The sequence below is a fragment of the Macaca thibetana genome, chromosome 16 (assembly GCF_024542745.1).
Source record: "Macaca thibetana thibetana isolate TM-01 chromosome 16, ASM2454274v1, whole genome shotgun sequence".
NCBI classification, from domain to species: domain Eukaryota; kingdom Metazoa; phylum Chordata; class Mammalia; order Primates; family Cercopithecidae; genus Macaca; species Macaca thibetana.
The window spans coordinates 52,539,805-52,555,891 of NC_065593.1; the positions used below are offsets into that span (position 1 = coordinate 52,539,805).

At 44.5% G+C, this 16,087-nt stretch overlaps 2 protein-coding genes across 16 annotated transcripts in view; one reads left to right on the forward strand and one right to left on the reverse strand.

Moving 5' to 3' along the window:
* BRCA1 (BRCA1 DNA repair associated) overlaps positions 1–11,062 on the reverse strand; it is an 85,615-nt gene extending 74,553 nt beyond the window's left edge. For 5 of the 10 annotated variants that reach the window (XM_050762527.1, XM_050762526.1, XM_050762525.1 and 2 more), the window contains exons 1-2: positions 9,662–11,062; positions 8,937–9,035 (exon numbers count right to left, since the gene is read on the reverse strand). In XM_050762527.1, coding sequence (XP_050618484.1) covers positions 8,937–9,016 — 80 coding nt within the window. In that variant the 5' untranslated portion in view covers positions 9,017–9,035; positions 9,662–11,062. Of the gene's footprint in view, positions 1–649; positions 2,994–8,936; positions 9,036–9,661 lie in introns of those variants that run through there. The other 5 variants (XM_050762523.1, XM_050762520.1, XM_050762522.1 and 2 more) reach the window with 5 other exon arrangements.
* Positions 11,063–11,246: 184 nt separating this feature from the next.
* Positions 11,247–16,087, forward strand: part of NBR1 (NBR1 autophagy cargo receptor) — a 54,621-nt gene continuing 49,780 nt past the window's right edge. For 3 of the 6 annotated variants that reach the window (XM_050762581.1, XM_050762586.1, XM_050762585.1), the window contains exon 1: positions 14,666–14,728. Coding sequence is in view for 2 of the 6 variants with exons in the window: in XM_050762586.1 (XP_050618543.1) it covers positions 14,712–14,728 (17 nt within the window). In the remaining 4 variants the exon portion in view is untranslated. Of the gene's footprint in view, positions 11,349–14,665; positions 14,729–16,087 lie in introns of those variants that run through there. The other 3 variants (XM_050762588.1, XM_050762587.1, XM_050762580.1) reach the window with 2 other exon arrangements.

The following is a 16,087-nucleotide window of genomic DNA, read 5'->3' on the forward strand; positions in this document are numbered from 1 at the left end:
AGTAGGGAAGGGAGGAAAAAAAAGAAAATAAATGATACTCAATAATTTATTTAAAAATAAAGATATTCTTCATGAATAAGTTCAACTCTGGGCTGTTATTACTGAGTCAACATAAGGCTTCAAGTTCATTCAATATTTATTAAATGTCTGCTGTGCCAGGAACTAAGAATACAGCAGAGAATACGATCCTTACCTTCAGTGAGCTTTCAGACATCAAAACAGAATTATATTGATCCCTTCAATACTCTATACTATCATCAGCATTTAAAAGATTACGTGATAATAGTTGCTACAAATTCATTTTCAGTGATATATTTTTCTGCACTATCACTGTGGGTGCCCATCTCAAATCTTAACTCTAAGCTCCATAAAGACAAAATTTTCTGCTTATATTTCTTTTGAATTCCTTCCTAGCCCTTTTTTTAAAATTTTACTGTAAATGCCTTTTTTTTTTTTTTTTTTTTTGAGATGGAGTCTGGCTCTGTCGCCCAGGCTGGAGTGCAGTGGCCGGATCTCAGCTCACTGCAAGCTCCGCCTCCCGGGTTTACGCCATTCTCCTGCCTCAGCCTCCGGAGTAGCTGGGACTACAGGCGCCCGCCACCTCGCCCGGCTAGTTTTTTTGTATTTTTTAGTAGAGACGGGGTTTCACCGTATTCGCCAGGATGGTCTCGATCTCCTGACCTCGTGATCCGCCCGTCTCGGCCTCCCAAAGTGCTGGGATTACAGGCTTGAGCCACCGCGCCCGGCCTTGTAAATGCCTTTTTAAATCAATATGGAAAATTTTAAGTATTTCAAAATTTCAAGTAAATAAAATAATAAAATGGACTATATGGACCATCACCCTGTTTCAACAATCATCAACTCATGGCCAAGTTGTTTCATCCATATCCACCCCACCCCAGATTATTTTAATTATTATTACTTTTAAGATGAGGTCTCACTCTGTCACCTAGGCTGGAGTGCACTGGTGCAAATACAGCTCACTGCAGCCTTGAACTCCTGGGCTCAAGCAATCCTCCCAGCACTGGGTTTACAGGCAAGAGCCAACACACCCAATCCAAGTGTCTTCTTTGTTTTGAGATGGAGTTTCGCTTTTGTAGCCCAGACTGGAATGCAATGGTGCGATCTTGGCCCACTGCAACCTCTGCCTCCCGGGTTCAAGTGATTCTCCTGCCTCAGCCTCCCAAGTAGTTGGAACTACAGGCATGCGCCACAACACCAAGCTAATTTTTTGTATTTTTAGTAGAGATGGGGTTTCACCATGTTGGCCAGGCTGGTCTCGAACTCCTGACCTCAGGTGATCCACCTGCCTTGGCCTCCTAAAGTGCTGGGATTACAGGCGTGAGCCACCATGCCCAGTCCCGAGTGTCTTCTAATCTACAGGTGTCCCATACTTTTCCTCCCTTAACATTTATTTTTAAAATTAGGTCATTTGACTTGTGGAGTTTATCACATTCTGGATTTTGCTGACTGTATAACCCCATGGTGAGGTTTAACTTGTATCGCTAGCCTTATTTCCTGTAAACTAGACTTATATACTTAATCAAATTCAGGTTCAACTTTTTGGCAAGAAGACTTTACAGATGGTACTGTGTACTCTTATTAGATCACTTCAGAAGAGGCATGGTGTTTGGTTTGTGATTACTTTGTAAAAACAGTGTAAAAAGTACTCACCAAAGGAAATTTAGAAAATAATAAACTTAAGGCCAGGCCTGGTCTCATGCCTGTAATCCTAGCACTTTGGGAGGCTGAGGTGGGTGGATTACCTGAGCTCAAGAGTTCCAGATCATCCTGGGCAACATGGTGCAACCCCGTCTACACTAAAAATACAAAAATTAGGCATGGTGGGGCATGCCTGTGGTCCCAGCTACTTTGGAGGCTAAGGTAGAAGGATCACTTGAATCCCAGAGGTGGAGGTTGCAGAGTGAGCCAATATCGCGCCACTGCACTCCAACCTAGGTGACAGAGGAAGACTCTGTCTCAAAAAAAAAGAAAAAGAAAATAAGGCCAGATGCAGGGGCTCATTCTTGTAATCCCAGCACTTTGGGAGGCCGAGGAGGGCGGATCACAAGGTCAGGATTTCGAGACCAGCCTGGTCAACACAGTGAAACCCTGTCTCTACTAAAAATACAAAAACTAACTGGGCAGGGTGGCAGGCACCTGTAATCCTAGCTACTTGGGAGGCTGAGGCAGGAGAATCACTTGAACCCGGGAGGTGCAGGTTACAGTGAGCCAAGATCGCACCACTGCACGCCAGCCTGGACAATAGAGCTAGACTCTGTCTCAAAATAATAATAAAATAATAATAATAAGCTTAAAAAATTAAAACTTTAGAAAATACATCACCCAAGTTCCCATCCCTACCTGTCTATCCACAAAACCAAGGCCTTCCTGAGATTAATTCATTTATTATACTAATACAACAAGTGTTTATTAAGTATCTACTACTATACTCAAGTACTATTTTAGGAGATAGAAATACAGCAGTTTATAAAATAAAGCCTGCTCTCATAGAGCTCACATTCTAGTGTGGTAGACAGTTGATGCAGAATTAAAGAATACATGGGAATAAGTATATTAAAGAGAAAAATTAAGCAGGGTAAGGGGAAACAGGTAGTTCAATATGTATGTGGGGGTGAGATGTACATGGAGGGAGTCAGGAAAGTGTCACTGAGGTGAGACTAGAGAACAGCTTAATAATGTAAAGAAACACACTATGCAACAATTAGGGGGAGAGCGTTCCAGGAAAGAGGGAGCAGAGAAGGCAAACCCTAAGCAGGACCATGCCTATGTATGCAGGACATCAGATAGGTCAAGGTGCTAAAATATAATAATCCAGCGGGATATTGTAGGGAAAGACAATCAGAGAGGTAGTTGGTAACTCCTGGTAGGAACCTGCAGGCTATTTTAAATCTTCAGCTTTGGCCGGGCGCGGTGGCTCAAGACTGTAATCCCAGCACTTTGGGAGGCCGAGACGGGCGGATCACGAGGTCAGGAGATCGAGACCATCCTGGCTAACACAGTGAAACCCCGTCTCTACTAAAAAATACAAAAAACTAGCCGGGCGAGGTGGTGGGCGCCTGTAGTCCCAGCTACTCGGGAGGCTGAGCTTGCAGTGAGCTGAGATCCGGCCACTGCACTCCAGCCTGGGCGACAGAGTAAGACTCCGTCTCAAAAAAAAAAAAAAAATCTTCAGCTTTATTCTGGTCTTTTTCATTTTTTTTTTCTGACAGAGTCTCATTTTGTCTCCCAGGCTAGAGTGCAGTGGCTCGATCTCGGCTCTCTGTGACCTCCGTCTCATGGGTTCAAATGATTCTCCTGCCTCAGCCTCCCGAGTAGCTGGGACTGCAGGCACACACCACCATGCCTCGGCCTCCCAAAGTACTGGGATTACAGGAGTGAGCCACCATGCCCGGCCATTTTTAAAATCTTTAATGTTACGGGAGGCTGAGGCAGGAGAATGGCGTGAACCCAGGATGCGGAGCTTGCAGTGAGTGGAGATCACGCTACTGCACTCCAGCCTGGGTGACAGAGCAACACTCTGTCTCAAAAAAAAAAAAAAAAAAAAAAAAAAAAAAATTTAATGTTAATTAATTTTTGTAGAGACAGGATCTCACTGTGTTGCCCATGCTGGTCTTGAATGCCTGGCCTCAAGCAATCTTCCTGCTTCGGCTTCCCAAAGTGCTGGGATTACAAGTGTGAGCTACTGTACCTGGTCTTTAGCTTTCTTCTGAATGTGAATCTTTTTTTTTGGGTGGGGTGGGGAGATGGAGTCTCACTCACTCTACGGCTCAGGCTGGAGTGCAGTGATGCGGTCTCGGCTCACTGCAACCTCTGCCTCTCCGATTGAAGTGATTCTTGTGCCTCAGCCTTCGGGACTACAGGCGCGTGCTGCTACGCTCAGCTAATTTTTTTGTATTTTTGGTAGGGAAAGGGTTTCACCATGTTGCCCAGGCTGGTCTTGAAGTCCTGACCTCAAGTGATCCACCTGCCTCGGCTGGGATTACAGGCATGAGCCACTACACTTAGCCCTAAATGTAAACTTTTTTTTTTTTTTTTTTTTTTTTTTTGAGACGGAGTCTCGCTCTGCCGCCCAGGCTGGAGTGCAGTGGCCGGATCTCAGCTCACTGCAGGCTCCGCCTCCCGGGTTCACGCAATTCTCCTGCCTCAGCCTCCCCAGTAGCTGGGACTACAGGCGCCCGCCACCTCGCCCGGCTAGTTTTTTGTATTTTTTAGTAGAGACGGGGTTTCACCGTGTCAGCCAGGATGGTCTCGATCTCCTGACCTCGTGATCCGCCCGCCTCGGCCTCCCAAAGTGCTGGGATTACAGGCTTGAGCCACCGCGCCCGGCCTTTTTTTTTTTTTTTTTTGAGACGTAGTCTCGCTCTGTCGCCCAAGCTGGAGTGCAGCGGCGCTATCCTGGCTCACTGCAAGCTCCGGCTCCCGGGTTCACGCCATTCTCCTGCCTCAGCCTCCCGAGTAGCTGGAACTACAGGAGCCCGCCACCGCGCCCGGCTCATTTTTTGTATTTTTAGTAGAGACGGGGTTTCACCATGGTCTCGATCTCCTGACCTTGTGATCCGCCCGCCTCGGCCTCCCAAAGTGCTGGGATTACAGGCGTGAGCCACCGCGCCCGGCCAAATGTAAACTTTTGAAACGAACTTCTTGGGTAAAGTCCAGGCAGGACATCAAAGAACAAGTAATCTGGTAGTGTGACAAGAATGTGGTTATTTTCATTAAATATTTAACTTTTTAGAAAAGGATCACAAGGGCCAGGTGCAGTGGCTCACGCTGTAATCCCAGCACTTTGGGAGGCTGAGGCGGGTCAGCCTGTGCGACAGAGACTCCATCTCAAAAAAATTAAAAAAAAAAAGAAAAGGATCACAAGAAAAGCTCGGGGACAGTAATCTTATTGTAAAGGGTTTGGTAATATAATTCTTGTAATCATGTAATTTCCGATGCAGCACAGGGCAGTGAAAACAAAAACACTGAACTAAGTCAGAAGGCTGGGTTTCTACTACCAGTTGTGTATATAAGCAGAGCCACCTTGAGCTAACCACTCTACCTAAACCGCAGTTTCCTTCTCTGTCATTCACCCTGCCAGTCTCCTTGGGCTATTGCAAGAACAAAATAAAATGCCACTTGGGAAAATGCTTCAAAACCTGAGATGACTTGTACCAATGTTGGTGTTATTACTGGGACCAAATGTGACTTTAAAAAGAAAAACAACCTTGACAAAGAAAACTGATTTGTTACTAAATCCCTATTTCTGAGATAAGCTACATTTCAAAGAAATTCTCCGTAAAAGAAAAATTGGATTCAGTTATCATACCAGATGGCTTTCATTCTCACCACTGACTCAATTCTGAAATAATTATATTTCAGTATGGTAATTATAATCTAAACTATATAAACACACCGTAAACACAAACTTTGAACAGATGAAAACTCCAATATGTAAAAAGGTAATGAATGCTCAAGGAAGACTGTGAAAAGGGAATACGAAAAAAATTAAAATGTTCCTCTTCTAGGTCCTGATGAGAGTAAATGTTTACTATAAAAATGATTCAAATATTTTAAGCACTTTTCAAACCAGGCAATATTTTAGGCGTACTGTACATTTGCATTTTGAGCTTCCAATACGGATAAGTGACTGGAAAAAGCAGCTAGGTTTAGGTTGAAAAACAACAACCCACTGGTGTACACATTTTAGCAAATTCTTCTGAAAGTCAAAAATGTTATAGGTAAAAAGTTACAGAGAACTACCAATTGTCAGAAATAGCTGCCAAATAGCAACTTAGAAGTCAGCAGAAGGAATTTTAGTTCAAGAAACCTAAAAAAGGCTGAAAATCTTACCTACCCTATAGCTACCACAAATAACACTGTTTCCAGTCATGATCAAGAATCATATATTAAGACATAACTGCAAATTGTGCTATACTGTACTGTATTAAAAGGAAGTGAAATATGATCCCCATCCTAGAACTTTCTATAAAAATGAGTCTAAAAAACCATTAAAAATTTATCTTAACCCAGGCCCAGTGGCTCACGCCTGTAATCCCAGCACTTTGGGAGGCCAAGGCTGGCAGATCACGAGGTCAGGAGTTCAAAACTAGCCTGACCAACATGGTGAAACCATATCGCTACTAAAAATACAAAATTAGCCGGCCACGGTGGTACACGCCTCTAATCCCAGGTACTCAGAAGGCTGAGGCAGAGGAAGCGCCTGGACCTGGGAGGCGGAGGTTGCAGTGAACCAAGATGGAGCCACTGCACTCCAGACTGGGTGACAGAGTGTGACTCCATCTCAAAAAAAAAAAAAAAAAAAAAAGTCTGGGCGTGGTGGTCACGCCTGTAATCTCAGCACTTTGGTAGGCTGAGGCGGGCAGATCACCTGAGGACAGGAGTTCCAGACCAACTGGACCAACATGGAGAAACCCTGTCTCTACTATAAAATACAAAATTAGCTGGCATGATGGCACATGCCTGCAATCCCAGCTACTCCGGAGGCTGAGGCAGGAGAATCGCTTGAACCGGGGAGGTAGAGGTTGTGGTGAGCTGAGATCCCACCATTGCACTCCAGTCTGGGCAACAAGAGCGAAACTTCATCTCAAAAAAAAAAAAAAAAAAAAAAAAAAAATTAGGCAGGGTGGTGGCTCATGCCTGTAATCCCACCATTTTGGGGGGCCAAGGCGGGCGGATCACGAGATCAGGAAACTGAGACCACCCTGGCTAACATCGTGAAACCCCGTATCCACTAAAAATACAAAAATTATCTGGGTGTGGTGGCGCCCGCCTGTAGTCGCAGCTACTTGGCAGGCTGAGGCAGGACAATCGCTGGTACCTGGGAGGTGGAGGCTGCAGTGAGCTGAGATCGCACCATTGCACGCACTCCAGCCTGGGCAACAGAACGAGACTCCACCTCAAAAAAAAAACAAAAAAAACTAATCTAACAGGAAACAGGAAAAAAGCAATGAAAAGCTAGAAAACATACAAGAGTTGACTGAAAATAAAAATTTAGCATTTTCATTCTTACATTTTTAATTTTTATGTATCTGAGTTTTTAATTGATGGTTTAATTTGCCAGAATGAGAAAGAACATCCTATTTTTATGACTCTGTTCCATGGAAATGTAAAGAGAAAGGGATCCAAATGCCACACTATTGAGGATTTTTTTGATCACTCTGATTGTCATGAGTAAGTTTTGTGCTTTTTCAAAAGCAGTTTTTTCCTACAATGTCATTTCCTGCTTCTCTGGCTCTGATTTTCAATAAATTGATAAATTGTAAATCTTGTTTTCCTCTTATTTTTGTTTAGCTAAAATGCTGAAGGGCAAGGGAGAGGATGGTTATTTATAAATCTTGTTATCTCTCTGAAAACACAACTTGCATTTTCCTTAATCTGATTAACTTGACTTCAAATATGAAAAACAACTTTCATAAAGCACAAAAGAAAATTTCCTTGAATTTACCCTTTTTTATTGTGGGTAAGAGGCAATAAGTACAAGTTTTCAACTTATTTTTTGAATGTTACTCACTACTAACCATCACCATATTTTAAAAAATTAAAGAACTAATTTAGTTTAGTTTATTATTTAATGTATTTGACAAATGTTTATTGAGTGGCAACTAGGTCCCAAGTACCGTTCTAACTACTGAATATACAGATGTACGAAAACAAAACAAAAATCTCTCCGTCCTGGAGTTTACATTCTATGGGACTAAAGGATGGATACATTACATAGAATGTCAGCTAATCATAAGTGTTATGGAGAAGCAGCAGGAATGGAGGATAAAGTGTGTGTTGGGGGAGTTGTAATTTTAAATAGCAGTGTCTGGAAATGAAAAGGTGGTATTTCAATCAAGATTTTCAGACCATGGCTGGGTGCAATGGCTCACGCCTGTAATCCCAACACTTTGAGAGGCCGAGGCCTCACTTGAGGTCAGGAGTTTGAGACCAGCATGGCCAACATGGCAAAACCCTATCTCTACAAAAAAAAAAAAAAAAAAAAATTAGCTGGGCATGGTAGTGTGCACCTATAGTCCCTGCTACTCTGGAAGCTGAGGCAGGAGGATTGCTTGAGCCTGACAAGGTTGAGGCTGCAGTGAGCTGTGATAGCACCACTGCACTCCAGCTTCTTGACACAAATCCTGTATAAAAAAAACCTCTGCATTTCATTGTATGTAAATGAGTATGTAATTTCATTGTATGTACAGAGCCAGTTTCAGACAAAGGTTCTTCCAAATACTTATCCCCTTAAGGACACCAATCATCCATGATCTTTTTTTTTTTTAGATGGAGTTTAGCTCTGTCGCTGGAGTTCAGTGGTGTGATACTGGCTCACTGCAACATCTGCCTCCCGGTTCAAGTGATTCTCCTGCCTCAGCCTCCTGAGTAGCTGGAATTACAGGCCCGCGCCGCTATGCCCAGCTAATTTTTGTATTTTTAGTGGAGAGGGGGTTTCACCATGTTGGCTAGGCCAGTGTCTATCTCCTGACCTTGTGATCTCCCACCCTGGCCTCCCAAAGTGCTGGGATTACAAGCGTTAAGCCACCGTCCCTGGCCTCATCCATGATTTTATTTCGCCATTTCAAGTGATGGAGCTGGTTTTAGAGCTGGAAGAAAAGCCAAAATGCCAGTTAATCTAAACTCGATTCCTGCCCCAGTGCAGAACCAATCAAGAGAGAGTCCCTGTCTTTCCCGGACCACAGGCTTTGTGTTGAACAGGAGAGGAGTGGGAGAGCCAGAGTGGATGGAGAACAAGGAATCATTTTCTATATTTTTAAAGTTCTTCAGTTAAGAAAATCAGCAATTACAATAGCCTAATCTTACTAGACATGTGTTTTCCTCCCTACTATGTAAGGTCAATTCTGTTCATTTGCATAGCAGATAATCATACAGAAATCCCAAATTAATACCCTCTTGTGCTGACTTACCAGATTGGACACTCTAAGATTTTCTGCATAGCATTAATGACATTTTGTACTTCTTCAACGCGAACAGCAGATAAATCCATTTCTTTCTGTTCCAATGAACTTAAACACATTAGAAAAAAAATATATATACATATATATAGTTTGAAAAAAGGTTTATAAAATGACAACTTCATTTTATCATTTTACAATAAGGTAAATTTAAGATTTTGAAGGTTTTAGAATACAAACCATAGAGCTAATGACAAAATCCTTTATTTTTTTAAAGGTTCTAGAAGTGGCTCTTTGTAATTAAACAACATACATTCTGTAATTCTTCACATATTGTTGCCAAGCTCTTGGGTCTTTTCCTTTCTCCAAGAAAGAGAAAGCTACAGAGGAGTGACTGACCGGGTAAGTGGTGGTCACCTTAGGTTTCTCCAATGTTTCTGGCTGCTTTCTTTTTCTTGCATAAAACCAAAATCAACGACAAAACCAACACCAATCAGCACCTCCCCGCCCCTAACCCTTCCCAGTGACCTGCTCTCATCTCAGGATCCTCCTCAAGCACATTCCTGCCGGCAGCATCTGTTACTACTGACGCTCCTCTACTTCCCTCTTGCGCTTTCTCAATAGCGCAATTGGATCCAGTTCTTAAGTTCTCCCTCCCACAAAACCCTGTCTCCTCCCCTTCCCAGACGTATTCCTGGCATCTCTTCTTCCGCAAGGTCCCATCCACTCATACATACCAGCCGGTGTTTTTGTCTGTTTTTTTGAGACAGAGTCTCGCTCTGTCGCCCAGGCTGGAGGGCAATGGCGCGATCTCGGCTCACTGCTACCTCCGCCTCCCGGGTTCTAGCGATTCTCCTGCCTCAGCCTCCTGAGTAGCTGGAGCGCCACCACGCCCGGCTAATTTCTGTATTTTTAGTAGAGACGGAGTTCCACCATGTTGGTCAGGCTGGTCTGGAAGTCCTGACCTCGTGACCAGCCGATGTTTTTATAGACGTGGTGTCCCCCTCAAGGCATATTTCAGTTCCTATCACGATGATTCCCCCTCGGACACACCGTGCCCCCTTCCTGATCCTCAGAGCTTCCCTCGCGACCTACAAACTGCCCCTTCCCCAGGGTTCACAACTCCTTACGCCTCTCAGCTTCCGCCACCGCCCCCCCCAAAAGAATACCCACTCTCTCTCCCACGCCAGTCCCCCAAAGCATCACTTGGACCCGGGACTCTACTACCTTTACCCAGAGCAGAGGGTGCAGGCCTCTGGGGCCCAGGGGCCCAGTTATCTGAGAAACCCCACGGCCTGTTCCCCGTCCAGAAAGTCTCAGCGAGCCCACGCCGCGCAGTCGCAGTTTTAATTTATCTGTAATTCCCGCGCTTTTCCGTTGCCACGGAAACCAGCTGGCTACCGCTAAGCAACAGCTGCTCAGAATACGAAATCAAGGCACAATCAGAGGAAGGGCGGGACAGAAGGAGCCAAGTCTCTCTCGGGCCTCTGGATTGGCCACCCAGTCTGCCCCCAGATAACGTAAAACGAAAGAGACGGGAGAGGAAGAATTCTACCCTAGTTTGCCCTAAAGTGCCGGCCCTCTGGCCTCTACGCGTCCAGTTGCGGCTTATTACGTCACAGTAATTGCTGTACGAGAGTCAGAATCGCTACCTAGTGTCCAAAGCAGTCGTAAAAAGAGGTCCCATTCCCCCACTCTTTCCGCCCTAATGGAGGTCTCTAGTTTAGGTAAATATAAGGAATAAGGATTGTTGGGGGGGGGGTGGACGGAAAGAACTATTTCCAGCATTCGCTGCGGAATGAAAGGTCGTTGCCACAGTGTTCCTTGTGGAAAGTGTAGTCTTATGGAGAGAAACATCCAATAGCGAAGCGGGCACAATTCTCACGGAAATCCAGCGAATAGACTGGAGACCTCCACGCGCTTATACACGTCAACAGTTATGGATTGGAGTGTTGTTATGTTTTCGTATCTTGAAAGGAAAAACTAGGCCTAAAAAAAAATACCTACAACTCTTAGGAAGACTACAATTCCCATCCAGCCCCACGAGTCTCGGGCAAACAGTCCTCTAAGGTCAGCGACCTGTGGCGACCCAGTGGGCGCCGAATTTGTCTGGGGAAGGGGAAATCCGCTCTGGCTCAAGTCTGCGCACTCGTAGTTCCGCCCCTCGGCCCCAATGTTTGTTATTGTTGTTCGGCTCCGGTTTCTTCTGCCCCGCCCCGTCGACGCAATCTCCACCAATCAATGGGGTGGTCATTTTGAGGGACAAGTGGTAAGAGCCAATCATCTTGGCGAAAACTGGGAGTAACGGGACTAGTTAGTCTTTATGCGCCTTGTTAGATTCACCCCACAGGGATAGTGGCAGAGCTGGCAGCGGACGGTTCTGGCTTTGGCCTCCGCCGGGCGCCTCACTGGAGCGGGAAGCTGGTAAGGAAGCAGCCTCGGTTACCTAGGGGTGGGGTCACGTCACCGTAAGAGGGTTTGGAGAAGTTCAAGGGAGGAATCCTGCAAAGAAGAGGGGCGACTTTTCCCGTGTCTCGGGACAGCTAATCTTTTTAGTGACAGGATGAGAGAGCCCTTCGTGTTCAGAGGGACCGAGTGGGCGAAAAGCGCCGGAGAGTTGTAGAGTATGTGGTTGAGAACATCGGCTTCTGCTGATGGAAGGCCACGACTCCCCAGTGGAAAGAGGGCCCAGGCAAAGAAAATGAGAGAGAGTCCTCGGGGTGGTGACACTGTCTTGGGAACATTAAGTGCTAGGAAACGATAACTGGAAGACTAGGATGAACTCTGCAAGTAAAAAAAATGACACTACCTACACATCTTTCTCATCCCATCCTCCTTTTTTCGAGACCCTGTTAAAGAGCTCTCCTTGGTTAGGGACCTTCGGTGTTGGAAAGGCACTTTTTTTCCTTTTTGTCAAACATCCAGCTTTCAGGCCACACTTTTTTTTTTTTTTTTGAGACAGAGTCTTACTGTCTCAAACACCAGCCCAGGCTGGTCTTGAACTCCTGAGCTCAAGCGATCTTCCTGCCTCGGCCTCCCAAAGTGCTGGGATTACAGGCATGAGCCACTGCTCCCGGCCTCGGGTCGCACATTTTAAAGTTTGAATAACTTGTCTTGTACAGGCCTCTGGTGGAGACAGTAATCAAAGCTCAGGTTGCCAGGTCTGTTTCATTAAAGGGATTTTGTTAAGGCTGAGAAAAAAAAAAAAAAAAAAAAAAAAAAGACGTAGAGGAAAAGTTAACTTGTGCCAAGCCAAGGTGCGTCAGTGGCATGGACTTAAAGTCATGCCAGTTATGAAAGCTGAAGGCCAGGCCGGGCGCGGTGGCTCATGCCAGTAATCCCAGCACTTTGGGAGGCTGAGGCGGGCGGATCACCTGAGGTCGGGAGTTCCAGAGCAGCCTGACCAACATGGAGAAACTCCGTCTCTACTGAAAATACAAAATTAGCCGGGCGTGGTGGCACACGCCTGTAATCCCAGCTACTAGGGAGGCTGAGGCAGGAGAATCGCTTGAACCTGGGAGGCAGAGGTTGCGGTGAGCCGAGATCGCGCCATTGCACTACAGCCTGGGCAGCAAGAGCAAAACTCCGTCTCAAAAAAAAAAAAAAGAAAAGAAAAGAAAAGAAAAAGAAAAAAACACACCTCCGTCTCAAAAAAAAAAAAAAAAAAAAAAAAAAGCAAGCAAGCTGAAGGCCTAGGTCCCAGCTATCTGACTATACTGGCCGTAGACCTAAGGGGCAGATAGGATTAACCATAACTTTGGTGTTTACACACGTTCAAGATTAATGCTTTTGCTGAAAGAATTTTTTTTACTTGTCAGCCAAAGCTATAATCTCCCACTTCCTGTTTTCTCTTAGTTGGCCCACCAGCTGGAGGAGCTCCAGAGTATTTAAATTAATTTCCAATTGTGTAATTTGAGAAAAAGATGCGAAGATTAATTTCCTTCACAAGTAGGGAAGTGTGTTTTTTTTTTTTCTTTTCTTTTTTTTTTTTTTTTTTTTGAGACGGAGTCTCCCTCTGTCCCCCAGGCTGGAGTGCAGTGACGCGATATCGGCTCACTGCAAGATCCGCCTCCCGGGTTCACGCCGTTCTCCTGCCTCCTCAGCCTCCTGAGTAGCTGGGACTACAGGCGCCCGTCACCCCGCCCAGCTAATTTTTTTGTGGTTTTAGTAGAGACGGGGGTTTCACCGTGTTAGCTAGGATGGTCTCTATCTTCTGACCTCATGATCTACCCGCCTCCGCCTCCCAAAATTCTGGCATTATAGGCGTGAGCCACCGCGCCTGGCAGGAAGTGTGTTTCTTGAAGTTGGAAAGTGGTATTTCTGAACATCTGCTTTTGGCAGACTAAGTCAGTCACTTCATTTCCCTGATTTTTTGCCTGAGGTCCTGGGGAATTGACAAAGATTCTGCCCAAATTTTAAGGACCCCAATAATTACATTTCATATGAATGAATAGTAGATGTCAGCAGGATTGTTATTAAGAGAGTAGTAGTATTTTTGTGGTGCACTTGGTTCTAGGTAGAAACAAAGAATGGAGAAAATTGGGGGATAATTGTCTTAGGGTTTCAAAAAAGTGCGTGATCTTCACAGAGGTCAGGATCCTTAAAATAACAGTCTTAATTGGAGTGTTTGACAGGGCAGTGCATTATATTGTCGAAAACAGTACAGGTTTATGGTTCTAAAGACTGGTTTATTATTTTAAAAAATGTTTAATTTAACTTAATTTTTTTAAGGAGATGGGGTTGCTGGTCTTGAACTCCTAGGCTCATGATCCTTCCGCCTCAGCCTCCCAAAGTGCTAGGATTACAGTCATGAGCCACCATACCGGGCCAATTTTTTATTTTATTTTTGAGACAGAGTCTCGCTATATCACCCAGGCGGGAGTGCACAGGCATGATCTTGGCTCACTGCAACCTTGCCTCCGAGGTTCAAGCAATTCTCCTGCCTCAGCCTCCTGAGTAGCTGAGATTACAGGCCTGTACCACTACATGCAGCTAATTTTTGTATTTTTGGTACAGACGAAGTTTCACCATGTTGGTTCGGCTGGTATGGAACTCCTGGACTCAAGCTATCTGCCAGCCTCTGCTTCCCAAAGTGCTGGGATTACAGACATGAGCCACTGTGCCTGGCCTTTATTATATTTTTTATATTTGAGTGACATTTTGAAAGAACTTGCATATACATTTTTAATTTGATCCTTATGGTAACACTGTGAGACAGGCAGAGCAGACATATTAGACCTCTTTTATAGATTAAAGATTAAAAACTGAATCTTAAAGGTGAACTGACCTGCTCACAGTTTTATGTCTAGTAATGGGCCAGAGCTGTGTCTGGAACCCAAGTCTTCCCATTTTTTGTGCTCCCACACGCGCACACACACACAAAATTTGCTGTTCAGATGAGATGGCATCTCATTGCTTCAGTTTGCATTGTTCTGACCACCAGAAAGTTTGAAAATCTTCTGATGTGCTTGTTAGGTGTTTTGATTTCCTCTTCTCTGAATTTTATGTATATTTTTACCTGAGTTGTTAATTGTATCATTAGCAGTTTTGCTGATGCTCTGGGTGTGTTGCAGATACTAACCCTTTGTTATGGGTTGTTACGGTTGTTTGTTGTTTGTCTTTTGATTTTGTGGATTTTTTTAACTGTATAAAATATTTAATATGTAATGAAATGTGCACAGCTCATCTTTTGACTTCTGCATACATTATAACCTGCCTTTAAATGTGTATTTCTTTTGTAGGTAAAAGTTTCATTTGATCTGGATACTATTCAAATAAAATACCTGGATGAGGAAAATGAAGAGGTAAAGTATATTATGGTACTTATTGCTAGGTGTTCAGAATAGCAATCTTATTTCTCCAGTGATATGGGCTTTAATAATTCAAAATAGTGTTTAGCTCATTTGTGTGGTGGTTTAAATATATTTGATAATTGAATATTCTAAGAAGACTTGCAGCATCTGAGATAGAGTTGAGAAACGGAGAAGCAACATTGAAGAATAGCTCAGAGATAACTTTCACTTTAAAAAAAAAAAAAAAGGAAATGGGGTCTCACTATGTTGCTGAGGCCAGTCTAGAACTCCTGGGCCTAAGCAGTCCTCCCACCTCAGCCTCCCAAGGTGCTGGGTAATATTACAGGTGTGAAACACCATGCCTGGCCTGAGATAACTTTTTTTTTTTTTTTTTTTTTTTTTTGAGACGGAGCCTCACTCCGTCGCCTAGGCTGGAGTGCAGTGGTGCAATCTCTGCTCACTACAACCTCCAGTTCCTGGGTTCAAGTGATTCTTCTGTCTCAGCCTCCCGAGTAGCTGGGATTACAAGTTTATACCACCACGCCTGGCTAATTTTTGTATTTTTAGTAGAGATGGGATTTCACCATGTTGGCCAAGCTGGTCTCAAACTCCTGGGCCCAAGCAGTTGGCCCGCCTCGACCTCCCAAAGTGCTGGGATTACAGGCGTGAGCTACCACACCTGGCCAAGATAACTTTTAAAATTATGTAGTGGCCAGGCGTGGTGGCTCATGCCTGTAATCCCAGCACTTTGGGAGGCCGAGGCGGGCGGATCATGAGGTCAGGAGATCGAGACCATCCTGGCTAACATGGTGAAACCCCGTCTCTACTAAAAATACAAAATATTAGCCGGGTGTGGTGGTGAGCGCCTGTAGTCCCAGCTACTGGGGAGGCTGCTGCAGGAGAATGGCATGAACCCGGGAGGCAGAGCTTGCAGTGAGCCGAGATTGCGCCACTGCACTCCAGCCTGGGCGACGAAGCGAGACTCCGTCTCAGAAAAAAAAAAAAAAAAATTATGTAGTGACCTTAAGTTCACATATAGTGCAAGCCATTCAGTTTATAATAATACAAATATAATAGTTAAGGCTTTTTTTTTTTTTTTTTTTTTTTTTTAAAAAGAGACACGGTCTTACTCTGTCGCCCAGGCTGGAGTGCATTGGAATGATCATAGCTCACTGCAACCTAGAGCTCCTGGGTTCAAGGAATCCTCCCATCTCAGCCTTATGGGTAGCTAGGACATGCCTCTGCATCTGGCAAAATTTTTTAATTCTTTGGAGAGATGGGGTCTCACTTTGTTGCCCAGGTTAATGACTAAGCTTTATTGAGTGGTTACAGTGTGGCAGACTAGCAACAATGCCATCTATTGAGTACATT